At 42.7% G+C, this 27,961-nt stretch overlaps 1 protein-coding gene across 1 annotated transcript in view; it reads left to right on the top strand.

The window, feature by feature from the left end:
- The window catches only part of CENPK (centromere protein K), a 51,878-nt gene that overhangs the window by 8,127 nt on the left and 15,790 nt on the right, over positions 1-27,961 (top strand). The window contains exons 3-6 of the mRNA XM_063454069.1: positions 14,990-15,127; positions 16,542-16,604; positions 19,666-19,738; positions 23,686-23,732. Of these exons, the coding sequence (XP_063310139.1) occupies positions 14,990-15,127; positions 16,542-16,604; positions 19,666-19,738; positions 23,686-23,732 (321 nt within the window). The remainder of the gene's footprint in view (positions 1-14,989; positions 15,128-16,541; positions 16,605-19,665; positions 19,739-23,685; positions 23,733-27,961) is intronic.

Below are 27,961 nucleotides of genomic sequence, written 5' to 3'. Positions count from 1 at the left end.
TAGTGATTGTGTTTGTCTGTTACTGAGTGTGAGTTTGTCTGTTAGTGTGTGTGTTTCTGTTAGCTAGTGTATGCGTATCTGTCAGTGAATGTGTGTGTGTGTGTGTATTTAGAATGCGGGGCGGGGTTGGGTGGGGGTGGCGCGCGGGGGGGGGGGGGGGGGGTGCCTGAGTTTTGTTCTGCCTAATTGAATATTTATTTAGTGTGTGTATATAATGAATGCAGTGTGTGTGTGCAGGGGCGTATTAGCCGCGAGGCAAACAAGACATTTGCCTTGGGCGGCATTTTCCAGGGGGCGCCAAAAAAAGCCGCCCCCCCAAATGCCCAAGGCAAATGTCTTGTTAGCCTTGCGGCTAACAGACATGCTGGGCTGCTGCTGGGCGGTCGGGCGGCGCTGCTGGGCGGGCGGCGAGGGAGCACTTCCTCTGAGCTGTCTGCTCAGCTCCCTCGCGCGCCGCAGAGTGAGGCTGGGAGCCGGAATATGACGTCATATTCCGGCTCCGCCTCCCAGCCTCACTGTGCGGCGCGCGAGGGAGCTGAGCAGACAGCTCAAAGGAAGTGCTCCCTCGCCGCCCGCCCAAGAGCGCCGCCCGACCGCCCAGCAGCCACTGGACCACCAGGGAGAAAGATGACCCCCCCCCACCCCCAGCATTCCCAAAGGTAAGGAGGCTGGGGGGAGTTAAAAAAAAAAAAGTGTTAATGTGAGTGAGTGTGAGTGTCTGTTAGTGAGTGTGTGTGTGTGTGTGTCTGTTAGTGAGTGTGTGTGTGTGTGTGTCTGTTAGTGAGTGTGAGTGTGTGTGTCTGTTAGTGAGTGTGAGTGTGTGTGTCTGTTAGTGTGAGTGTGTGTGTCTGTTAGTGAGTGTGTGTGTGTCTGTTAGTGAGTGTGTGTCTGTTAGTGAGTGTGAGTGTGTGTGTGTCTGTTAGTGAGTGTGAGTGTGTGTGTGTCTGTTAGTGAGTGTGAGTGTGTGTGTGTCTGTTAGTGAGTGTGAGTGTGTGTGTGTCTGTTAGTGAGTGTGAGTGTGTGTGTGTCTGTTAGTGAGTGTGTGTGTCTGTTAGTGTGTGTGTGTCTGTTAGTGTGTGTGTGTCTGTTAGTGTGTTTGCCTGTTAGTGTGTTTGCCTGTGAGTGTGTTTGCCTGTGAGTGTGTTTGCCTGTGAGTGTGTGTGTCTGTTAGTGTGTGTGTGTTTGCCTGTGAGTGTGTGTGTACGTTAGTGAGTGTGTGTGTCTGCTAGTTTGTGTCTGCTAGTGTGTGAGTGTGTGTCTGTTAGTGTGTGTCTGTTAGTGAGTGTGTTTGTCTGTTACTGAGTGTGAGTTTGTCTGTTAGTGTGTGTGTTTCTGTTAGCTAGTGTATGCGTATCTGTCAGTGAATGTGTGTGTGTGTGTGTATTTAGAATGCGGGGCGGGGTTGGGTGGGGGTGGCGCGCGGGGGGGGGGGGGGGGGGTGCCTGAGTTTTGTTCTGCCTAGGGCAGCACAAAACCAGGATACACCACTGTGTGTGTGTGTGTTTATGTAGTGTGCATATATAATGCATGCAGTGTGTGTTTGTGTGTAGTGTGTGTATATAATGCAGAGTGTGTGTTTGTATGAATGCAGAGTGTGTGTATATGATGCAGAGTGTGTGTAAACTGGTTGGAGGGAGGGCATGTTTATTATTTTAGTTTTGAAATTTTATTTTAATATTGTTATTTTCATATTTTTTATTTTATTTGAATATTTTTATTATTTTAATTTATTTTATTTTTTTTGTCCCCCCTCCCTGCTTGTTGGAGAGGGCTATGTAATTCCCTGGTGGTCCAGTGGCATGGGCTGTGCAGGGGGGAGGGGGGGGGGGCAGGAGCAAGCTGTTACTTACCTTTACAGCAGCTCAGGTCACCTCCGTTCAGATCCACAGTTCAGCTCACAGTGTAAGTCTTGCGGTCTGCATGCAGCGGTAACCTGTGGCAACGCTCTGACGGCCGCGGGTCTCGCAAGACTTACACTGTGAGCTGAACTGGGGAGCTGACCAGAGCTGCTACAAAGGTAAGTAACAGCTTGCTCCGGCCCCCAACAGGACCGCCGGGCTTATAATTAGCCCGGCGGTCCTGGTCTGTATTATGGCAATGTAATTTGTCATAATACAGACCTTGACTCGAGTATAAGCCGAAAAAATGTGCAGAAAAACTCTGCTTATACTTGAGTATATACAGTACAAGTCCCCTTGGCATCCACATTTGCAAATGGTATGCATTCCACAAAACTTGACCCAAAAGGGGATCACTGTGTACTGTGAGGTTCAGCTGAGCACAATTTGGGAGGTTTGATCATAGTGACACATATCAGATTTGCAAATTGCCCAGCAAAAATATAAAAAGGATGAAAACAAAAATGCATTTTTTTTTTCCACATAAACTGGGAGAGAAATGGTAGCAAGTAAGACACAATATATGCAATATGAGATACACTGGGATGTATACTTTCACAAATGATAGGGACAACAGTCAAACTACTATAATGTCCCAAAATGAGACAAAGGCCCATCAAATCCATCAATCAACATTCCGACTGTAAGGTCAGGACACTTCAGATTCAGCTTTATTATCACTGTACAATGTGCATACAAGGACAATGCAACACAGCTGGCCTCTGAACAGAAATGCAGCAGCAATTAATAACAATGCTATAAAAAATATACTGTCAGTGTAGGCTTTTTACAATCCATACCTAATACAATTCCCCTAGTACTTAAGAAATACAATCCTTCTTCATTGATGCACAGTTTAAGCCTAATAATACATTACATTATACAAGAATACCACCACCAGGCTGCGGCACCTGGGGCCAGGCTGACAGTCCTGATCATCAGGCTAAGGTCTTTTAAGTATTTTCCCCCTAGTGGTCTGGTGGTGAATCGCACTGTGTGATGACATACTCCATAAGAAGCTGTCTTTCTGGCACTGAATTACTGAGTCAGAGCTCAGCTGAGGGGATTCCCTGCCTGCACTCTGACTCACTGAGTGGCAGAAACGTATGGGAGAACTTCATATGGTGTGTGTCAGCAGGGGGGCACACAGTGCGATTGACAATTGGACCAGAAGGGAATCATCAGAAGCTGGCTGCAATCAAGCTGGCTGCAATACAGAAGGGAATCCAGTGCTGGCTGCAATCATACAGAACACAGACAGAACTGGACCACCAGGCTATAGGACTATCCCACTGACAGACCCCCACCCCCAATCACCTGCTGCCCATGCTTTGTGATTCCTGACCCAGGAAGTGCACAGATACCCTGAGACAGGATCACCATGGGAGTGGAGCTGCTGGGAGCCTGCCAGCAACACAGAAGACATTCTCTGCTGTGCCTTCATCCTCCTTAATGGTGAGCTCACTACATTATATAATTATATACAGCACTTGTACATTCACCCACATTTCCCCCTCCTCACAGCCTTAGACCCTACATCTTGTCATAAAACCTACCCTGTGTTATACCCCTCACCTGGTCATAACACCCAGCCACCTGCCATATAACCCCCACCTGTTCATAATACCCACCCTGCGATAGTTCACCTAGCTCCCTGGCACATATCCCCCACCTGTTCATAATACCCACCCTGCGATAGATCACCTAGCCCCCTGACATATACACCCTACCTGTTCATAATACTCACCCTGCCATAGATAGCCTAGCCCCCTAACACATACCCCCACCTTTCATCACTTCCGGGTTTCCCCACGTGGAGCCCGGCAGTGTAGTGCAGAGCATCGGAAGCCAAGTTTCTGCTATCTAGACACTAAAGAGTCTCCTCTCTTCATTTAACATCTCCACGCTCTGCATGGAGGAGCTGAACGTTCCCCATAGAGATGCATCAATTTAAAGCATCTCTATGAGGAGATGCTTAGTGCAGCATTTTGCGGCGCATGCTCAATAGCTTCCAAATGCTTTCCTTTGGAAAAGCATTGGATTGGCTGAGATCATCAAAATTATCTCAGCTATGGAGACGTGCCAGCCGCAGAGAGGCGGGCACGTTGTTTGGAAAAAAAAAAAGGTAAGTAAAAACACCATTCCCATGTGACCGAAGGGGATACACACACATATACACAAACATACACACATATACATAAACATACAGAATGACACTGACAGACACATTCTCTCACACACTCAGTATTTTTTTTATACACACACACAGATTCATAGATACACACAGACAAATACACATACAGACACACACACACACACACACAGAGAAAAAAAGATAAATACATATATTACCGACCTTCTCTTACCTACCTTGTGGGCACAGGAGGGGCTTTCCTTGGGTCCAGTGGGACTGGGAGCAGGTTACAGTAGGGTTGGATGCAGCTGATATGAGTGGGCTTGCAGCTGATCCAGATTCCCACTCTCCTGTCTCAGTGCGCCGGGTGGAAGTGACAGGAACTTAACTACTTCCTCTTGGTGCTGAGCCAGCACAGGGGAATGGGCGGGCCAGCGTGCGGGCGGCTCTGCAGAATGAGCAGGGAGTGCACGCGGCTCTGCAGAATGGGCGGGTGACTCTGCAGAGTGGGCGGGCGGCTCTGCGACCAGAGACATCTCAACCTGTTTTCCGGTCAGCTTGTACTTCTCCTACGCAATCTCAGCACAGAGAGGAAGTAGTTACAGTTCCCTTCACTTCCTCCCGGAGTGCAGAAATAGAGAGACAGAAGGAGGAGGGGACAGGCTGACAAATCCCCGGCGCCATGAAAAAATCCTTAGTCGCCATGGCGACCTAGCGCCTGGGATTTGTCGAACCCTGTGCTACGTGGTGTGAGTGAACTTGCCTCGACCAGTAAGAAATCCTCCAAATAGTGTATGACCGTGTTCAGGAGCAGCCAATCTATACGCGTGTTGAAATGGCCAGAGCTGCTGCTGCTTTAGCCAACACTGACTTGTGATAATTGTAGAAAGCAAAGCCCCCGTACTTGTACTCCAGCATGAGATGGTGCATTGTCATGCATGAAGATGATTTTATTACGGAAAGCATAGTTCTTCCTTCTGTACCAAGGAAGAAAGTGGTCAGTCAGAAACTCCACATACTTTGCAGAGTTCAGCTTTACACCTTCGGGGACCCTAAAGGGGTCGACCAGCTCTCTTCCCATGATTCCGTCCCAAAACATGACTCCACCACCGCCTTGCTGATGTTGCAGCCTTGTTGGAACAGGGTGGCCGTCCACCAACCATCCACTACTCCATCCATCTGGACCATCCAGGGTTGCACGGCACTCATCAGTGAACAAGACTGTTTGAAAATTAGTCTTTTTGTATTTTTCTGCCCAATGCAGCCGTTTCTGCTTGTGAGAATTGGTTAGTGGTGGCCAAATAGAATTTATGCACAGTTGCAAGACTCTGGAGGACTCTACACCTTGATGTCTATGGGACTCCAGAGGCACCAGCAGCTTCAAATATCTGTTTGCTGCTATGTAATGGTATTTTAGCAGCTGCTCTCTTGATCTGATGCATGGATCTGGCAGAAATCTTCCTCAATGTGCCTTTATCTGCAGGAACCCGTCTGTGCTCTGAATCAGCCACACATCTCTTAATAGTGCGATGATTACACTTAAGTTTTCGTGAAATATTTAATGTTTTCATGCCTCGTCCAAGGCATTAAACTATTTCACACTTTTCGGCAGGAGAGAGATCCTTTTTCTTCCCCATATTGCATGAAAATGGTACTCTGCTTAATAATGTGGAACACCCTCCTTTAGTAGTTTTTCCTTAAATTGGGCTCACCTGGCAATCTAATTATCACAGGTGTCCGAGATTGTTTTCAGTGATCAAAAGAGCCCTGAGACACAATGCCATCCATAAGTTAAACTGAAAAACAAAATATTTAATCTTTGTGACACTTAAATAGAATTTGCATAATAATTTGGAACAGGGTGTATATATTTTTGTTATCCCTTCTGCAGGGGTTTTGCAGGCCACTTGCCACGTCCACGTGTATTTTTCTCTTTACTGTCACCGATAGGCCAACACCCCGCCACACCGACTTGTGGCTATGATCCCCCCCAGGCCAAACCATAGATAGAGCCTCTCATCAACTAGCAGGGATCCACCTGCCACGGAGTAGTTTAAGTTCTTCGCCTCCGGCACTAGCTAGCCAGCCAGTTCTATATACGGAGTTCCATCAAGGCCTTTCAATTAGCCTTTTTACTAATTTCTTTATAGGATGTTGCAAGATTCTATCCAAGAAGACGACTCTCCAGGGCACTCCTGTTAGACCAGACCCACTGACTCTATCGTTCCCACTACCCTCGGGTCACTGAGGTCCTGGACCATACCCAAACTAGCTGCTAAACTATGAATCAGAAACATCCCTTACCTGGCCACTGCAAGGAAAGCAGAACTTTATAAGTTGTTAGCAGCTCAGTCCAGCGAACCCAAGCCTGGCACAAGTTCACAAGAGTTCCAGGGCGGAAGTTGTGGACAATTTCAAGACACTTTGTCATCTATCTTGTCTACCCTCAAGTCACTTAACGAGAGGATGACCAAGATAGAGACCATCATCCATACCACTCGAGCGCACCTGATGTTTTAGCCTCCATGTCTACACCTGCAAACTCCCAGGGTAGTGCCATTGCTATTGCATCCGGACCCACCACTTCACGTGTTCTTGCCCCAGCTCACTCCGTCTCCTTAAAGTGAAGGGGAAAAAAAACACTATCTGATGCTTCAGTAATGAAAAATCTAATATAATACACCTAAGAAATATATTTGTAGAAAGTAATAATTATTTGTATGCTAATATACATTAATCCCGCAATGGAACGCACGATACGTTCGACATGCGTTCCAGTGACGTCAGCCGACATCGGCGACGCCATCCGGAAGTGGAGCGCATGCCGCTAGCTTTGGAACGCACGTTGCGTTCCATTCGTGCGATAGCCGGAACCCGGAAGTAAAAGCAATAGGGGGATTAAGAAGACGCCGAAATTAAAAAGAAGTCCACACACCGATTGAAAAAGCCCCTGGCACGGGGCGAAACGCGTTTCGGACACTTTGGACACTTGTTTGCCAACTAGCAGGACTGATTTTAAGTCTTCTTGAATGGTTTATTATTTTTATTCTATTTTTACTTTGAATAATTTTTATCAAGTTTACTCCACATGGTGGAGCAATAAAGTTTTCTCCTGAAAGATACAACTCAAGTTGTGGAACCTGGATTTATACCTAGCCGGAGTAACCAAAAGGTCATCTGGGAATAGGAAAGGGACATCCTAAAAAGTCCCACAGCATCATACATGAGAGCCATATGTTGAGATTTGGCTCTAGGCTTGTGAGTACCTGACTCATCTCTACTTATTTAATTGTACTGACATATTACACTGTATTGTTTTATATATTTTACAGATATATTCAGAAGTGTGATCCACCTACTGCATTGTATGTATTTTATGTTTGTATCTTTTTGAGTAGTGTAAGGGGTTTCCACTCAGGTGGTCTGTGGCATTTATTGCTACCACACTTAGTCCCACTTCGTCTGTGTATAAACTTGTGTTTTATTTAATATAGCTATATTTAGCTCTCTGTCTCAGAGCTCTAGAGGTTTGCATCCGCTCTGGTGCTCGTCTAGCCACACCCCCGAAAACAATTTTTTTTTTATAAAAAACAAATAAAAACAATAACTTTGGCCAGTGTTTGTGACTACGTGGCTACTACAAAAGACTGGAAATATCCCATTTGGAATACCCTGGGTTGTCTACATTTGAAAATGGTAAGTCATGATGGGGTTATTTCACATTCCTGGGCTACCATATGGTCTCAAAATGCAACACAGACCCAGCAAACCAATCTGGCATACTGAATTGGGCAAGCCCTATATTAACACTGTAACTTTCCAAAACACAATAAAATTGTATATGGGGGGTATTGCTATACTCGGGAGACTTCACTGAACACAAATATGAGTATTTAAAACAGTAAAACTCATCACAACGATGAAATCACCAGTAAAAGTGCAGTTTATGTGTAAAAAAAATAAATGCAAAAAACAAATGTAAATGCTAACTTTGGCAAGCATTTGTGGCTAAGTGGCTACTACAAAAGACTGGACATACCCCATATTGAATACCGTGGGTTGTCTACTTTTACAAATGGTATGCCATGATGGGGTTAATTTTCATTCCTGGGCTGCTATACGGTCTCAGTGGCAACATAGGCGCAGCAAATCAATCTGGCAAATTTCAATGTGCAAACATGGAAAAGGGGAAAGCCCTACATTTGACCCCTGTAAGTTTGCAAAAACCCATAAAATCTGTACATTGGAGGCACTGTTTTACTCGGGAGATGTTGCTGAACACATTGGGGTGTTCTTTGTCAGTAACACATAACAGGAACTGACAATCCATGCCTAAAGTACAATGTGAGCGAAAAATAACACAAAAAATTACTACCCAAAAGTTTGACAAAGACTGGTGGTAGAATTAATGCATGGAAAATATTAACATACCACCATTTCAAATACCATAGGGTGTCTACTTTTCAAAAATATATGGTTTGGTGGGGTAAATTACATTGACCGGCTTAAAAATGTCCCAAATAGGACATGGGTGCACGATGACCAGCTGGGAAAATTCCAAGTTGGAAAACTGGCATGCGCACCCTCCAAATAAGGTATTTTAGCCCCCAGAGAACCTGACACACCTATACATGGCGGAGTATCACTGTACTCAGGAGATGTTGCTGAACAAATAATGTGGTGTTCTTTGGCAGTAACCCTTAAAGTTCTACGTACATGTATTCTTAAATTGCTATGTGTGTCAAAAAAATCACCAATTATTTTTTTAAAATTTGGCATAGATTGGTGATGAAATGGTTGCATGAAAAGTATCAAAATACCCCAAGTTTAATACCTTAGGTTGTCTTCTTTTAAAAAAAATATATACATGTGAAGGGTTATTCAGGGATTCCTGACAGATATCAATGTTACAATGTAACTTTGCAAATAGCAAGTGCTACTTGTACTTATTGCCCTATAACTTAAAAAAAAAAAAAAGCTAAGAACATGTTAACATTGGGTATTTCTAAACTCAAGACATAATTTAGAAACTATTTAGCACGGGTGTTTTTTGGCGATTTGTAGATGCATAACAGATTTTGGGGGTCAAAGTTAGAAAAAGTGTGTTTAAAACAAACAAACATTTTATCATATTTTATTATTTTGTTATAGTAAATTATATGGTATGATGAAAATAATGGTATCTTTAGAAAGACCATTTAATGGTGTGATAAACGGTATACAATATCTGTGGGTACAGTAAATGAGTAAGAGGAAAATTACAGCTAAACACAGACACTGCAGAAATGTAAAAACAGCCCTGGTCCCAAACGGTAAGAAAATTGAAAAGCGGTCTGATCACTAAGGGATTAAAGGATCTTAACATGTATAACTTGGTGGAAAGACATGGTAGGGAGGATATGATAGAAACATTTAAATACATAAAGGGAATCAGCATAGTAAAGGAGGAGACTATTTCCAAAAAAGAAGAAAAACTACCACAACAAGAGGACATAGTCTTAAATTAGAGGGGCAAAGGTTTAAAAATAATATCAGGAGGTATTACTTTACAGAGAGGGTAGTAAACGCATGTAATAGCAGTGAGGGAGTTTAAACATGGGATAGGCATAAGGCAGTGATTGCTAACCTTGACGCCATACATTTTTCTAGACTACATTTCCCTTGATGCTCAGCTAGCTTTAAGAGTATAAAAGCTAGCTGAGCATCATGGGAAATGTAGTCCAGAAACAATTTATGGTGTCATGGTTAGCCATCACCGGCATAAGGCAATCCTAGACTTAGGATAAGGCCAGTGACTAATGAAAGTATTTAGAAAATTGGGCAGACTAGATGGTCCGAATGGTTCTTATCTGCTGTCACATTCTTTGTTTCTATGCAATTAAAGTCTCTGTTGGCTATGACAGTGGTAACATCTTAACTCCTATAAAAATTTTCCTAATTGTCTAAAAAGACTAAAAGATGTGTTTCTAACATTTACCACTTAAAATAAGTATTGTCCATATGTTATGGTTTTGTAAATTAGGTTGTGTCAACACATTGTTTGGGTAATGTTGACTCCTGGCAAGACTTCTAAAGGGCGTAAATTGCTCATATTTTCTGCTTCTAAATTATTAGATAAACATTATATCGAGGGCAGTTTGACTATTTCCTATAGCCCCAACCTCTGATATGCTGGAGATGTCTCTCTGAGGTTGCCACTGTACTCCACATATAGTGGATTGTCCTGGCATAAAATTGGATGATGGTGGCTTATTTGCTATTATTAGCATACATTTAGAAAAAGTTATAAAAATATCCCTTATATTTATTCTACTTGACCATTTACCAAAACCTGTTTTAAAACTGATTTTCTAAATCTTGATGATGACAATAACATTGATATCCAGGAACTGGTGCACTGCTGCTATTGCATCAATACAAGACTTGATTTAAATCTTTTCATATTGTCTGTATGAGAAAATGGCATACAACCAACTCCAATTGGGTCTAGTATAAACAATGTACCTCCTCAGAATGTATGTGTAAGGAGTTTTACCTGATAGGGAGTCCAGCTCGCAGAGTTATACGCTCACCCTTGCAAAGTAGACACAGACCAGGGTGACCAGGTAAGACGCCACCTGGCCTGTGAGTCTGTGCACGGGGGCTTTCCAGGAAAAGTGCTCCAAGACGCTGTACAGTAGGGATTAGCAGAAGCGTAGTCAAGGGAAGCCAAAATCAGGGAAGCCAGAGATCAGAGTAGTCCAGGAGGAAAGCCAAGGTCAGAAGCCGGAATTAGACAGGAAACACTGGAACGCAGGTACGGAGAAACAGGAACCAAACGAGGGAACCAGAGTCAATGAACTGACCCCCTCCCAGGGTGTGACAGGCTTTTATATCCAACCAATTAATATGGCATACAGGTGTGCTAGAGTAGCCACGGGTAAGTTCAGCTCCCAGTGCTGGAACAAGGCAAGGACACCTATTACGGCAACACTATGAATGGCTGGATAGCACAGTGGCAAAAGAGCAGGATTCAAGAAGTCAAAGTCCAGTGTTCAAATCCCCATGACAGTACCCTCCCCTCAAGAACGCCCTCCGGGCGTGACCAGGAACTCTATTTCCTCTTTTTCTTAGATTTAGACTTAGAGGAGACATTATCTTTAGCGATTTTCGTAGAGGAGACGTTCGCTGCTTGCAATGCTTTATCAAGCTCCTCAAGATCCTGCTTACACATTATAGTGCCATTAGACTCAGAGTCCACCAGCTCAACATCACCATCATCAGATGAGAAATCAAATATGTAATCTGGCAGAGGGTAAATAGTCCCATAAACGTCCCAGCCATAGGTACTGCCTTCTTTGAATGTCTGGGAAGTCACAGCACTTATAGTGGACCTGAATTTCGAGTTTCCATTTTTCTGTGGTTCAGGTAGGAGCTTTGCCTTGTCAGATGGTAGCGAAGACTCATCTTGAAAAAGAGGTGGAGTATTCTCATGATCACCAATTATGTGTTCTTGAGAGACACTGGCATCAGTAGCCATCGCAGTCTGGGTACACTTCTGCGTCACTGAACGTGGAAACATCCGACAGTACCCGTGACATTGTTCTGACTGTGTTGCCGGGATAACAGGATGAAGCTGAGTAGTACCTACTTGAAAATGCTTAGGCAGAGTTGGGCGAATAGGGCAGTGGGAAATAAAATGCCCGCCTTCTCCACAATAGAAACAGAGACAACGAGCCCTCCTTCGATCTCTTTCTCTAGATGGCATTCTTGTTCTAGCGCGGACGAAGCCGATCTCCATGGGTTCCTCCTTGTCCTCTAGAATGCCAGGTTCCACATGGCTAACGTTATAATGACAAGGCAGGTCCCTGGAGGTAGGTTTAGACTGTAGTAAGATGGGATTTTTGTATTCATAAAATAATCCCTCTTCTCTAGGCAACTGGGTTCTGCGAGAACCTGAAGTAGGCTTGAAAGTTGCTTTACTTGATGCAAAACACTGAGAATCCATTGCGGACATAAACAACTCCCAGGAGTCCAAGACAGTACTTCTCTCCTGCAGCTTCTGGTATGCACATGCTTAATCCACCCGGTACATAGGTTGATAGCAGAGCGAACTTTGATAAAGTCGGTGGCGTAGGTTCTAGATTTCAGGGCAAACAATAGCTCACAATCCGTCTTGAACACCGGGAAAGCAGAACGGGAACCGTTGAACCGGTCAGGCATAATGACATACGGTTCTGGGTATACATGTTCCGGGACTGGAAGTGTTGCTCCTTTAAATGCCAATGAACATCTCTGCAAATCCATAACATTCTGGGACAGGTTGGAGACTTGCTCGGCCAGGGAGGTGAGTAATTTGTATAACTCTGCGGACTCCATTGGTCAGTTCATCTGTAATGAGTCTTACCTGATAGGGAGTCCAGCTCGCAGAGTTATACGCTCACCCTTGCAAAGTAGACACAGACCAGGGTGACCAGGTAAGACGCCACCTGGCCTGTGAGTCTGTGCACGGGGGCTTTCCAGGAAAAGTGCTCCAAGACGCTGTACAGTAGGGATTAGCAGAAGTGTAGTCAAGGGAAGCCAAAATCAGGGAAGCCAGAGATCAGAGTAGTCCAGGAGGAAAGCCAAGGTCAGAAGCCAGAATTAGACAGGAAACACTGGAACGCAGGTACGGAGAAACAGGAACGAAACAAGGGAACCAGAGTCAATGAACTGACCCCCTCCCAGGGTGTGACACTCTTTTATATCCAGCCAATTAATATGGCATACAGGTGTGCTAGAGTAGACACGGGTAACTTCAGCTCCCAGTGCTGGAACAAGGCAAGGACACCTATTACGGCAATACTATGAATGGCTGGATAGCACAGTGGCAAAAGAGCAGGGTTCAAATCCCTGTGACAGTATGTTCTGATAAATGCAGTGTATCTCCTTGTTCTTTGTTGTTACCCACAACTTATGTGTATTTGTTTAATCATTTGCCTTTGTTAACATTACCTATATAAATTACTGTCAGTAATGTTTATACTGTGTTGTATCTTTATGGAAGTTTACCAATTGTTAATAAATAAATAAATAATGTATTCATTCAAAATTAAGCCATGCTGAAAAAAACCTCAAAATAAATTGGATACAAAAGTGTATGATTGTTGCTATGCATTGGTCATTTGCATTTCTTATTTTAATCAAAATTGGGAGACTATGCAGAGACCTAGAGATTGTTAATGCCAGAAATGAAATTTGTGATCAGTAGAATTGACAAAATGGTCAAGTGTCAGTGTGTTTAAGGCAGAAACTTCTGTCAAAAATAGTCCTGATTTTTATTTCCTGGGTGTCATGGAGGGTATTGCAGTATTATTTCCTTACCAGTACTTAGTGACTGCGTATTTCTTACCAGAGTCATTGAGAGCCATGATGAGGTGTCTGGCTTGCAGGTGACCAAACAACTCATCTATTCATTCTGGAGTATCAAGCTTGCTTTCTTATAATCATTGATGTAAGCAGCTTCTGGTCATGCAGTTTGAATCACACTACCTCATTCCATTTAAAAATGGGTATTTTCTTCTATTATTTGCAGTTACCATATAGTCACAGCTGAACTATGAAATTAATTTATAATGTATTCCATTTATGATTGAACCTGAGCGCACACAACATAAAAACCTGTGGAAAAAGCATGAAATGCTTCTTCAGCGCAGAGATACATGTATTGGAATTTCATATGTCATCGACTTGTGATGAACTCTGCCTGCTCGTATAAATCTGCAGCCAGGATTTTATGGTTTTGTGATGTATTTTACTATCAGGCTCGTTAAAGCCACTGAATATATTGTATTTAGCATCTTAAATGTCATATAAAATGTAACTTACACGTGTTGTGTGCACTTATATACTCAAAGTACATACATTTTTGCTTAAATATAATCTGCATGTTGGAAAATATATTATCATTAAATATAATATTCATGTTGAACAGTCATGAAGTCTATTTACCAAACAGGCACTTGTGAAATATCTAAGTAAGCAGAATTGTATTTTAAGACATTATTTGGGGCTTAATTTGTTTAATGATTACACCCTTTAGATATGGCTTCATAGTTGTTGTTTTTTTACCTGTTTGTCATGTTGTTTTTTCCTTGCATAAAATGATTTAAAGGACCACTATAGTGCCAGGAAAACATACTTGTTTTCCTGGCACTACAGGGCCTTGAGGGTGCCCCCACCCTCAGGGTCCCCCTCCTGCCGGGCTCTGGAGAGAGGAAGGGGTTAAAATCTTACCTTTCTCCAGCGCCGGGCAGGGAGCTTTCCTCCTCCTCTCCTCCTTCCTAGCGACGTCATCGGCTGAATGCGCATGCGCGGCAGGAGCCGCACGCGCATTCAGCCGGTCTCATAGGAAAGCATTTACAATGCTTTCCTATGGTCGCTGGCGTCTTCTCACTGTGATTTTCACAATGAGAAGCACGCAAGCTCCTCTCGCGGCTGTCAGAGGGGTTAACCCTAGCTGGACCAGCTCGACTTCATTGAGCTGAAGTGGTCTGGGTGCCTATAGTGGTCCTTTAAGTGTTACTTATTTAAATTAAAACTAAAAGGTACATTTAAATAACAAGCAAGCAAACAAACAAACCACACAGTACAAAAATTCTGATGATGTTTTGTTTATGGTTTTGAATGGACCATAAAGAAGATATTTATCCTAATTATACTAATGGGCCCCCGAGTGGTTTTTTTTAAATACATTGTCGTTCTTTATTTATATATTAGTTTTTTAAATAAAATTGTTTTACTTAAGCCATGAATAATGATATGTAAATACTATCCCATCCATACTGTATACCCCTTCTATAGCCATATGCCATGTTTTTTAATCTACATTGTGAGTCTGAATGTGTTACGTTTATTCTGTTTTCCTGTTTTGCTGTTCTTTCAAGTAATAATTATATAACTACAGGTGAAAATTCAGTTTTTTGTTTCTTTTGCTCAGGCAGAACAGCTGGCAAGATACATGTCAAATTACCAACATGATCTGCCTCCTAATATTAGCTCTACAACCAAAATCCTTGAGAATGCTAAGGAAGACTTGTTACAGGAGTGTGAGGATGTGTGGGAGCAAATACAAGAGGTATGCACCTTAACCATTGTATGTGATTGAGACTAAAATGTTTAATCACCGTTTAGCAGATTCCCCAGCTGCTTACAATCCAGCCTCAGTTGACGATATGGTGGAAAAGGATCAATGCTATAACTTTGCCAAAGTGTGGTAATATTTTTAAAGGAATAATTCAAAGCCCTAAAGCTCTTTGGCTTTCTGAAATGCTTTAGGAGTTAGGAGCATATCCCTTTTGTTTTATTTTATGATTGTGCTAATTTCAAGAGAAATCCCACTTTTATGAACACCCTTGGTAACGCCACCCAGCTGAAGTTTGTCTTCCTCACTAGTCTTGACCACTTGCGCAAAGCAGAAGATAGTGATTCTCAAAGAGAGGCTTTGGCTTCAATGCTTCTCTGTGAGAAGCATTGGTGACAGATTTGTAGCAATTGCCGTGCATGTGCCCTGTGACACATGGATTGGCTTGGAGATCATCAGTAGTGATACGATTCCGGAGGTGGAGAAAGCTTTCTTGCGGCTGGATTAGGGGTAAGTGACTTTTTTTTTTGTAGAATGATGGGGTCACTAAATCTAAAAAAGCACTCCAACATATTAAAAATAAATATTTATTTAAAAGCTTGGTGTGTTTCTGTAATGCAATTTGTTTTACACACATTTATGCATATTGTAAATTGATGTAGTGATCTTATTCAAACACTAAATTCCATATTTTCAAATAGCCAAGCCGTAACTATAGCTGATTTGGAGATTTTAATTGTTTTACATTGCAGGGTAAAGGGAACAGGGGCACTTCACTCAGAACATTTTAATTAGTTTGGTTAGCTTATTTGCAGCAATTGCCTAGAGCACCTGCTCTCACTGAGCTGCATTGGAAAGTCAGTGATTGGACAGCCACAGAAAGTATGGGCAGGGTTAGAAGAGGAGGGTTTGCAAAGGCTGCAGACAAAAGATCTGCAGTTTTTGCAAGCTGTTTTGAGATATAACTCCAATGAAAAACATGCATAATTAAATGCATGCATGAGTTCATTTGGGGTATATCTACTAAAAAGTGTTTTATTATTTTGTATTTGGGCAGTGGAGTGTTCTCTTAAATTTTAAATTCATTTTGAATACACATGTCAATTGTAATGTAATAGAGCATGTGCATGAGCACTTCTGTGTTCTGTGGTGGATACTTTTAATTTCTTAAAGAGCCAAAATGTCTTTCTAGATGTTTGCTTTGCTTTATTATTATTTTTTTGTAGAAAATCTGTTTATACAGTTAAAGTACCTGGGCAGTTCCTTCTTAAACTTGCATATAATTGATTCTTTTTGGCTTTGCTTTTTAACCCTTTCAGAAATGAAATGGTTAAGAAAAATCTGGATAGCAGTGTTGGAGAATATATTCATTTAAATAAGCTCAGATTTTATTTGTTTTTGTGATCAGTGCCAGAGCCGTTTGCTGCAGAGAGGAACGGAAACACTACCGGACTCCAGTTCAGAAGTACAGGTAAGATGTTTTACTTGTGTAGTGAAGTTAGAAGACGGTCATAGAATTTCTTCCAAAAGCATCATCAGGTCCCTTTTTTCCTCTTGCACTATTTTTTCTTTATATTGTCTGTTTCTTTCCATTCCTTCTCTCAAACCACATTGCAATTTACTGTAATGATTTCCATTTCATTATTTCCTCTGTCTAGTCTGAGCTCACTGAACATTTTTTATTAGTTACTTGTAGGTGTTTTAAAGGAGCACTGGCTCTTTTTATGGTCTGATCTTATATGGGAAGATCGTAGGCCACAATAAGTGGGGTCTATTCAGTTTACACTGGAGTGGCAAAATACTTGACAATCTCAAAGTTTAGAGCTTATTTCCAAGTGATCTTGTCAGCCTCAAGTGATTAAAAAACATGACGTCCAGTAGAACTCCTTGTTTTGAAGACCTAACAGGTTAAATTCTACTGAAATACAAAGGTGGAGTTCTTAGGTTGCAAAACATTCCAACATTTGCAGCTCGGGAGTAATGTAATATTTTAAAGTGTTACTTCAACCTTGCAAAAAATGCTTCTATTTAATTTTAGAATGCCTACTGGACATTACTAATTAGGTCTTCCCCTTAAAAGGCTGCAAATATATAGTTAAACTTACCTGAAATCGAGTGCCGGGTGCTTCCTTTTCACACGTCATCCAACATCACAGGCTCCTTTGAGCGGTCCAATCAAATACTTTTGAAAGAGAAGCAATTAATCGGACGCGTCTTCAGAGCCAGTGAGGGAAGGGATGAACGGGGGGGGATTAGGTAAATTAAAAAACAAGTGAGAGAGTTTGCAAATCGGAGGAAGGATGAGGAGAGACTGTACGTAGAGAGGGAAAATCAAACTTCCACTTACTGGAGTGTTGCCTGCAAAGGAGAAGTTGACCACGTCTGTAGCCAGCGACTTGGCGACAAATGTAATTTTTGCACAGCATTGACATTAAATAGTCCAGAACTGAGTTCTGGGCTGTCTAAGTCACATGTACCTGCGTTGCAACTAGCAACTAGGGGTCGACCGATTATCGGTCTGGCGGATATTAACGGCCAATATTCTGCATTTTCAGCAATATCGGTAACAGTCTATAATGATACCTATAATGCAGATAGTGGCCTGGACCCAGCACATGCCATCTGCAGAGCCTGTCTGCAACTCTCGCGAGCCCTCTGCTGTCAAAGAGTTGCCACGGGTTTCCATGGCAAGGCTTTGCGTGGCACACCAGGGTCAAGAGAGTTGGAGAGAAGACAGAAGATGGCGTGCGCTGGGTTTAAGCCACCATTGTTGCAATGTGTAACCCCCTGGCAGTATACACACAGCCACTCGACCACTAGGGAGTATAATGCCTCCGGTTTTAATTATTAAACAATGTAATAACAATTATATAAAATAATTTTTATATAAAAAAAAAATAATCCATAGAATCCTACCCCACATATTTACACTCACACATATCATATATGGTCATATATGGTGTGTGTGTATATAGTCCTGGAAGGCCACAGATTATCGGAACCAGCTCTTAAAAAGTGATATCGGTTGATCCCTACTAGTAACCCCTAGTTATACCAGACTCCTGCTACCATAACCACCTCTAAAAGCAGAAGTGGCCGTTGTGGTTGGAACAACCCTTTAATTATTATTGTGAATTGTAGATGTGTTTTTAGTAGGGACAGATAAATTATAGGTTTGGCCGATATTCTGGATTTTGGCAAATATCGGTATCGGCCACTTTTGATACCGATATTGCCAATAATGTGAAAGGCGGCAGTGGCACAGTGCATGCAGGGCCGGCGTGTCCTTAAGGCGGAAAACGCAACCACATTAGGGCGCACTGGCTCTGGAGGAGCAAGAATCGAGTGTCCGACAGGAAGAAAGCGCACAGCACTCCCCCAACCAGTCCCTCGGTGTAGCGTGGTTGAGTGGAGCAGAGCGGACCGCAGTACAGGAGCTTCAGTTTCCTGTACCCAGCTGGACTGACAGGAAGTGCTCACTTCCTGTCAGTCCGGCCAGGTACAGGAAACTGAAGCTCCTGTACCACGGTCCACTCGGTCACGCTACAAGAGAGATAATGAGGCACACTAGGGAGGGGAGAGGACCACCAAGAGGTGGAGGGACACTAAAGGACAGGGAGAGGAGAGAAACACTAAGAGGGGGAGAGAGGGGAGGGGTACACTAAGGGACAGGGAGAGGAGAGGTACACTAAGAACCCAGGAGGGGAGAGGAACACTAAGGGACAAAGAGGGGAGGGGGAGAGGTACACTAAGGGACAGGGAAGGGACAGGAACACTAAATATTCTTGAAAACATAAAAAAATCTGACTGGCATGTATAGTTTATGTATTTACCACTTAATACATTTTTTTTAAAAAATTACAAAATTAAATAAATAATAATAAACATGTTCAGTGAACAGTAGATTTGTGTCAAGATTGTTTCTTTTTTCAAAATGGTAAATGTACAGAATATCGGTATCAGTGCGTTATCAGATATCAGTCTGAAAGTTCACAGATCGTCTGTATCGGGTCTAAAAAAATCAATATTGGTCGATCCCTAGTTTTTAGTATGATCCAGATAATGTGAGAAGTTATGTGTAACATCTATATGTGGGCAAGCTAGAATATAGAGAAAACTTTGTTTTTAAACTAGATTTGTGGAATACGCGTTTTATTTAAAAATCTATAATGTGCTCGTCTAAAATAATCTCCCAGATCCAATTTTAAATGGAAACATTGGACTGGCGGTTCTTGGTAATTGCTGCGCATGTGCCTTATGTCCTCAATGATTCTCTATGAGAAGCATTGGATTGGCCAAAGATCATTAATCCTGATGATCTCCCAAATAGCTGGTGCATGGAGATTGTCCTGGTGCTGGATGACAGGTAAGATTTATAGACTTTAGAAATATACCTACATTTGTGAACAACCGGAGTAGGATAAGCCAGACAGGTGCCTAGTGAGAATAAAAAGCTGTTTAACGCAAAGCTGATAAAAGTATAATGCATACAGAATTGCTGTATATATAAATTATGTTTTATTTCCATTTAGCTGTACTTGCTAATGATGCAAGTAAAAGCCCTGAATGCAGAATATGACCAGTGGCAGAAGAAAACACCTGAAAGTAAGTCTTCGTGATCAAAAGACACATGAAATAGTAAATTTCCTATATTTCTGCTTGGTATGCTTCATTAAAAACATTTTTTTTTTGTACACTATGTACAAAACGTACATTATGACGTACAAGTCTGTGAGCCTTTTTTCTTTTGCAAAGTAAAAGCACTCTTTCTCCGCAGTATTCAGTAATTTGTTTGTGACTTTTCTGGCAATCTGATTCCATTCTTTGATAATTCATTTAATACTGTATTTATTCAGAGATGTATAGCATTTGTAGTGATACATGTGACAATCTGCAGTTTTTATATACAATCTGCCACCTCTGAGATTTTTGCACAATCATTACTTCCGAGCTTAATTTATTTAGAGCATATGTACACAGTAATGGTATAGCCTGATATACAACGCAAATTATTTCAGTCCCATGATGCTGTTCTCATTGCCCACGAATGCAAACACAGCTTAGTTACGATAAGGAGAAGCTCAAGTACTGTATTGCGCAGTAAATATTAGGCACATGCTGGCCCTGTACCAGGGAGGGCTGCACCACAGTGGATTATCTTGTACTACAGAATTCCTGCTTAAATCAATTGGAGTACAGTTCGACAGCAGAACACCTAGTCCATTGAAGTTAGAGTGGTAGTATTCCACCAGCAATCATTGAATACCCAACATGTGGCCAATTTACTTTAAATTCATAGCTAAATCAGGATTGCCTCTAGCACAGGAGATACTGTCTGAGAAGCTCACCCATCCTGAAGTACTCATAGACTCTGTGCTGTCCTTCAAACTAAATATGTGGTGGCTGGCTGAGCATTGAGGCAAATGCATTTCTCAAACATATGCAGGGCAGAGCAAACAGACACAATAGGTTATCCACTAAACTCCACATTTTGGTAAATTAAATCCAACTAAAACAGAGGCTAAAATAACTGATTTGTAAAAAATTATCCACCTCTGATATAGTCACAGCTTTGCTATTTTAACTTAAATGTTATCATTTGGTTTTAATTTAATACAATTGGGAGTGTAGTGAATAGCTCAGTGTGTTATTCTTCCTGTAACATGTTAAATTGCAATTTATCCATGCTTAGTTGTGCCAATATTATAATATTGTAAAAAAATATACTATAATTGCCTTGGTTTGCTTTTGTCCATACCATCACAACAGGAAAATAGTTTAACCATGTCCCTAATATAAATGCAATTATATTGGTTTTTCATGTAGTCATTTACCTGGCATGGACACTTTGTTGTGGATGAGGTTTACATAACTGCAGACTCCCAAGGTCATATATGGTTTTGGCTCCAAAATTATATTCATTTTGTTCATCCTTGGCTTAGAACACTTTATTTTAAGTGTTTCCCATAAAACTGCCCACTCCGTATGACCTCAACAAGAAAAAAGCAATCCAGCACTTCAGCAGTTTAATGAATGCTTGTGGAGGATGTAATATTAGTCTGGAAATTATATATTAAGTAAGGTTGTAAGAGGTTAAAAATCATATTGATTTTTCCAATGCAACCTTTACACAGACACTCCGAAGTCCGGCCTTACAGCACTCAGCACTACAGCATTACATCCTCTCTTCTAAAACCCTGCATTCCTAAAGGGTGCCGGCATAGGGCATTCTCCTGGTGGAAGTAGAAATTCATCACAGAGGTTCGCCATTTGGTAGCTCAAGACTCAGTAGTAACAAAGGAGTATCTGGTGGAGAAGCACCAACTCCCAAAAACTACATTTTTCTGGGCAGCTCATCTTCTCCCCTTTGTCTGATCCTTCCCAAGAGGATACCCGGACAAGGAGTCCACTTTTTCAGAATTCAGCTGCAGTCGTGCACATAAAAAACTGGGGTTCTTTTCCTTACTGCATTCTCACTTGTTTTGTGACATACCCAGTGGTGTATCCTGGTTTTGTGCTGCCCTAGGCAGGACAAAACTCAGGCGCCCCCCTCCCGCCCGCCCGCGCCACTCCCACCCAACCCTTCCCCCGCCCCACCTTCTAAATACACACACACACATTCACTGACAGATACGCATACACTAGCTAACAGAAACACACACATACTAACAGACACACTCACTAACAGACACTCACTAGCAGATACACACACACTCACACTAACAGACACACACACAGTCAGACACACACGCAGACACACACTAACAGACATGCAGATACACACTAACAGACATGCAGATACACACTAACAGACACACACAGACACACTAACAGACACATTAACAGACATACACACACACTAACAGACATACACAGACATACAATAACAGACATACACAGACATACACACACACACACACACTAACATACACACACACTAACAGACATACACACACACACACACACACACACACTGACATACACACACACACACTAACAGACATACACACAATAACAGACACACACTAACAGACATACACACACACAATAACAGACACACACTAACAGACATACATACACACACACACACACACTAACAGACATATATACACACACTAACAGACATACACACACACTAACAGACATCCACTAACAGACATACATACACACACACACACACATACACAATAACAGACACACACTAACAGACATACACACACAAACACACACACTAACAGACATATACACATACACACACACACACACACACTTTTTATTTTTTTTTATTTAACCCCCCCCAGCCTCCTTACATTTGGGAATGCTGGGGGGGTTCCCTCTCTCCCTGGTGGTCCAGTGGCTGCTGGGCGGCGCTGGCGAGGGAGCACTTCCTCTGAGCTGTCTGCTCAGAGGAAGTGCTCCCTCGCCAGCCACCCGTCAGCGCCGCCCAGCAGATCGCCCGCCCAGAGGGCTTGTCAGTTAGCCGCAAGGCTAACAAGGCATTTGCCCTGGGCATTTGGGGGCGGCGTTTTTTGCCGCCCCCTGGAAAATGCCGCCCAAGGCAAATGCCTTGTTTGCCTCGCGGCTAATACGCCCCTGGACATACCCAGACCACGTTATCTCAGGGTGACTAAGGGGAGGAGCTGGAGGAGAGCGAATGGAATTAAATATTTACCAATACATTGCATATTACACAATCAACCCATGTAACAAAAAAATCCTCCTATTAAGTTCTGGCACATTGGTATCTACTCCCTACCAGAATGACAAAGGTCCATTCTGATATGACCTATACCAGTTTCAGGTGTTGCAGGGAGGAGGGTACTTACCTGTACGCCTGGTGAACATGTCCTAATGTCCAGCCATCTGGGCATCCCTAGTTGAAAAGCTCCCGTGATGCCTTCATGGAACCCTACCTCTGGAGTTTTGGGTGGTCATTCTTAATAGAGAATACAGAAGCCTCTCCATAACCAGAGCAGCACATAAACTTATATTTAGTTTATATTAAGATTGTACTTGGCCAAAACATGGAGTGGTGAACCCCCAGCACAGGCGCCCAAAAATTACAGCAGCTATTAACAAGACTACAGACCACTTTCTTAAAATTTGGAACCCGTGGATGAAGACCTTTACTCCCATGTGCTTTTCTGTCCTTTTTAAAATGCTAAGGCACTAAAAAGTTCTTGTGCATGATTGTTGTTATTTTATTATTTATTGAGGGTCCTCTATGCTGTGAGATGTATATGTTTTTTTGTAAATAATTTGTTTTTCAAATGTTAAGCGAAAACAAAAGAAAATCCTCAATAAACCCTTTAATTACAAAAAAAGTAACTCCGATTGCCAGGTACATCCTACTTAAAACAGGTGAATACTTGAGATCCTTTTTTCACCTTGTCTAAACACGGTGGAGTGTGTTCTCATTTTTTGTCCAGCTTTATTTTTGTTCTTGTTTATTAGACATTGCTCAAATGAGGACGACAATCTTTGGCAATACGTTGCTATAGGAATAAAAACATTAACTGCTACTTATTTTTATTTTTTTTTATGTTCTTTAGTCATCACTAAGAATCAAGACGTCCTGTTAGCAATTGGAAAAGAAGAGGTAACCATCTCATTTCCCATAAGTTGTGTACTTTCTTGGCAAGGATCTTACAAAATATGCTTTATTTCTGTTAAAATACTTATTGATTAGTCTTTCTTTTCCACAGAATCATTTCTATAAGTAGATTCTTTGCTCAACACGTCTGTTACTATACTAAATTTATTAGGGCACAGATCAAATTGGATGTGATGTAGGGTAATTTTGAGGTCTGTTTTGAGCTCAGGGAAGTCTTGCATTTGGATTTTTTTGCCATTTTAATGAGCTCATGTCACAGATCATAAAAATTTGAATTGTTTTATTATGCTTAAATCATTCTGTTCATCAGGAAATAACCTCATTAAAATTTGTGAAAGATCAATCTGTATGAAATGAGAGCAGCTGTATGGGCTATAAGGAGAGAGGAAGTAAGGGGAACATTGAGTTTTCCTCTTCTAGAAGGAAAAGTTAATATTCTTCTTTTGACATATTATAAAGCATTTTAAAGAAGACACCGTTCGCCAATAATTAATGCAGAAGCGGAGTATATTAGTGCTGTAAAGAATTAGGACATCAGAAACCTATGTGTTTGTTCAAATATAATGCACTCCCTTCTCATTTAGCGCAAACAAACATATGGATGTTTAATTTACAAACATGTTTTTTTCCCCTAAATTTGGGGGGGGGGGGGGGGGGGGGGGAAGGAATCCTAAAACATTTGTCTTGATTAGAAATGTACGACTCAAGCCTGTGCTTTTCTTTTATTTTGACAATCTTTATTTTTCAATATATCGTCATTTTGTCACAGGATAGCGTAAATGTAATAATACAACAGTTGTATCTTCGTAATTCAGAGAAACTTGGCACTATACTTGACCTTATCGCCTACCGCAAATGTCTGAACAAGCTTCGTCAACTATATTACAAGAAGTTCGATTATCTGCTATAGATCGCGTGTTTTTTATCCGCATTACGTGGTGGGTGGCTTCCCCTGTCTGTCGAGTGCCCATGTAAGCACTTATGGCATGTGTTCTGGGGTCAGGGGGGTCCCAGTCTCCGGTCCAATAGTTCTAAGGGGTAATTGCCCTGTTCCGTGTGGGTCGCTATAGATCCGGGGCCTCTAGTGGTAGTCTCCCCGATAGCGTTTGGGTTCTATGGCCCTATATCGGTAGTTGTCGCGTTCAGGTTGTCATGTCCGTTGCCCTTGTTTCCTCCCCCCCTATCTTCGGTGTATCCCGTTCAAGTCATCTGTCGATCGAGCGTCAGTCGGGCTTGCAACAAGACCCATTGTGCCTCCTACATCCCCATCTGAACTCTGGGTGCGTGTCATCTGTGGCTCCTCCTTATGCTTGATGGTCTTCCTTTAGTGGCTTGGCCCACAATTCGGGTCCATCCATGTTCCTATGGTCCCCTCGTCCGCGCAGGTGCAGTTGCCAGGAGTCGAGATCTGTTCCGATCTGTTCCGATGTGCATCAGTACTAGGGCCAGTGTGGAGGGCGGTCAAATGGGTAGGGGTTGAACAGGAGGTAGGGCTCAATGGGTGTGTGTAGGGAAGGGTGTCACCCCCTCCCAGGTGCCCACCCGCCCCTGCGAGCCACCCGCGGTCGTCCGCGTCCCTCCACTTCACGCGTCTCATTCACCTTCCTCAGGGCCCAGGTTGGGTTGGTCTCCCTGCGTTCCCTCTGACCAGTGCACTGGGTTGGGGTTCTGGGTCCCTCTTCGGGAGATAAAGTCAATCCACGGTGTCCACGTCTGTAGGCATCGTTCAGTGGTTCCCTTTAGGGATGCTGTGAGTGTCTCCATCCCGTGGATCTCTTCTACCTTGTCCATCCACTGTTGGGGGTCAGGGGTCTGCGTGGTGCGCCATATGGCTGGGTTGAGCAGTTTAGCTGCGTTTAGTAGGTGTTTCGTAAGTGATTTTTTATATCTCGATATGGGCATCTACGTGTGGTGGAGGAGCATCTGAAGTGGTTGTAGCTGGAGGCCGGTGTCTAGGATTTCTTTGATCTGCGTATGGACCTGCTTCCTCACATCTCCAACATAGATCGGAGGCGTCCGGGTTCATCCGGTGTAGCTGCTCAGGGGTTCTATACCAGCTAGTCAGCAATTTGTAGTTGAGCTCCTGGTGTTTCGAGCTCATAGAGCTTTGGTGCGTAAGTATGTTTTCGTCCACTGTTGTTCCGTTAGCACAACTCCTGTAGCTTCCTCCCAGCGTGCCATGTATCTCGCAGGTTCAGGGCGGGCTGCCGTTTGGAGCAGAGCGTATAGTGTGGAGACACCCCTGCTCAGGTGCGTGCGGGCCCTGCAGAGTTCCTCGAACTCCGTCAGGCTCCTGTGGAACAGGCATCTTCCGCTATGTGAGGTGTAGTATGCCTTTATTTGGAAGTAGCGGAATCTCTCTAGACTCGTCGGGGTTCTATCTGGTATGAGGTCTGGGAGTTGTTTGAGGGTGTCTGCCGCACACCATTGTTGCATGTGCGTTAAATCTGTTGCTCCAAATGTCTTGATATCTTGTGGTTTGAGGCCCCCAGCCACATTGGGATTGTGGGTGATTGGAGTCAGCGGCCCTGGGGTTGTTGTAAGCGAGAGTTTGGTTCTTATGGAGTACCAGGCCTGCAGTGTCGCCCCTATGAGGGGGTGAGTCCGTGTCTGCTCGCTCCTCGTGTGTTCGTCCAACCAAACTGCTGCCAAGAGTGTCCCCTCCGCCTGCACCCCCTCCATGCGTATCCATATTTTGTCCGACTTAAATGCGTGCCAGTCCACTATGCGATGTAAGTGTGTTTCCCTGTAGTAGGTTAAGATTGAGTGGAGTCCCACTCCACCATGTGCTTTTGTCTGCTGCAGTTGAGTCCTCTTCAGTCTGGGAGGCTTAGCTTGCCATATGAATCCGGAGATAGCTGTATCCATGGTGCGAAAGAACAGCGTCGGGATTCGTATCGGGAGTGTCTGGAAGAGGTACAGCAGGCGCGGCAAGAGGTTCATTTTAATGGCATTCATTCTGCCAAACCATGACACACACAGGCCAGCCCATCGCGTAAGGTCTTGTTTCAGCGTGAGTAGTATTGTGGAAAAGTTGTGCGTGTAGAGCTGGGTGAGGTCCGTAGTGAGCCATATCCCCAGGGAAAAGGAGAAATTAAACCATGTTTTTAATCCAAACTACTAGCAATTATTTGCTTCTGAATTTTGTGCAAAGCTAGCTGGAGCCGTACAGCTTGATATTAGAATCTATTAATACATTTAGCATATATAAATATATTTGGCATACTCCGTATTAAGTGGACTGTACATTTAGCCATCCCTAATTTTTATGTATGCCCTGGTTTATTCACGTTTAATAAAAAGTGAAACACACTTCTTCATATCTAAGCATGTGTATAAAGATGTTAAAATAACACTATACGGTCAGAAAAAAAAAACATATATTCCAAACCACCATTTAGGTGGGCTTGCCCCCCTTAGCACCCTAAAAAGGTAATAAAACTTACCTTATTTCCAGTGCCGCGTTGGCCCTGTCCCCAATCCCCAATCCGCCTCCTTGCTGACATCATCTGAATTTATGATTTCAGCCAATCCAATGCTTTCCCAATGGCTTAAATCTGCAAGAGGAGGGGCAAGGCCAAACGCCTACTTGGTCAATAAGCACCTATTTATATAGATGCATCAATGCATCTCTATGAGGAAAATTCACACTTTGCAGCACTGCCCCAGGTAGCACCTCTTGTGGCCATCTGAGGAGTGGCCACTGGAGGTGTCCCTATGGGGCAATGTAAACACTGCCTTTTCTCTGAAAAGACAGGGTTTACATGAAAAATGCCTACAGGGAATGGTTGTACTCACCAGAACAAATACAATAAGCTGTAGTCGTTCGGGTGACTATAGTGTGTTTTAAGTAAAATTTACCCAAAATATACAATTTAATAATTCAAGGAAAGGTTGTCTTCGCTGGTTGTTTTATCTCAGTTGGAGTAGTTCAAATTCTGTTTAATTCTTCCATGCTTGCTATGTACGAGAAAACCTGAAAGTGATGGTCCAGGTAGTCTTCCTATACATAGGACTTTAAAGGGACATGCATGACTTTACAATTTTTTTTAAACCAGCAAATGAACACTTTTAAACAAATATACAAACAAAAATAAAGCTAGAAAAAGTTTAAAAGTTTTTAAACTCACTATAAACTTGGTCATATTACATTATTGGACATGTTACTCAGCTAGGGGAGTTTCGATCAGTGTCCATCTTGGAGTGGGTGTGGA

This window comes from Pelobates fuscus, chromosome 5 (assembly GCF_036172605.1).
Source record: "Pelobates fuscus isolate aPelFus1 chromosome 5, aPelFus1.pri, whole genome shotgun sequence".
NCBI lineage: Eukaryota > Metazoa > Chordata > Amphibia > Anura > Pelobatidae > Pelobates > Pelobates fuscus.
The sequence above is the reverse complement of the archived record's forward strand: the minus strand, read 5'-3'. Positions and strand labels throughout refer to the sequence as shown.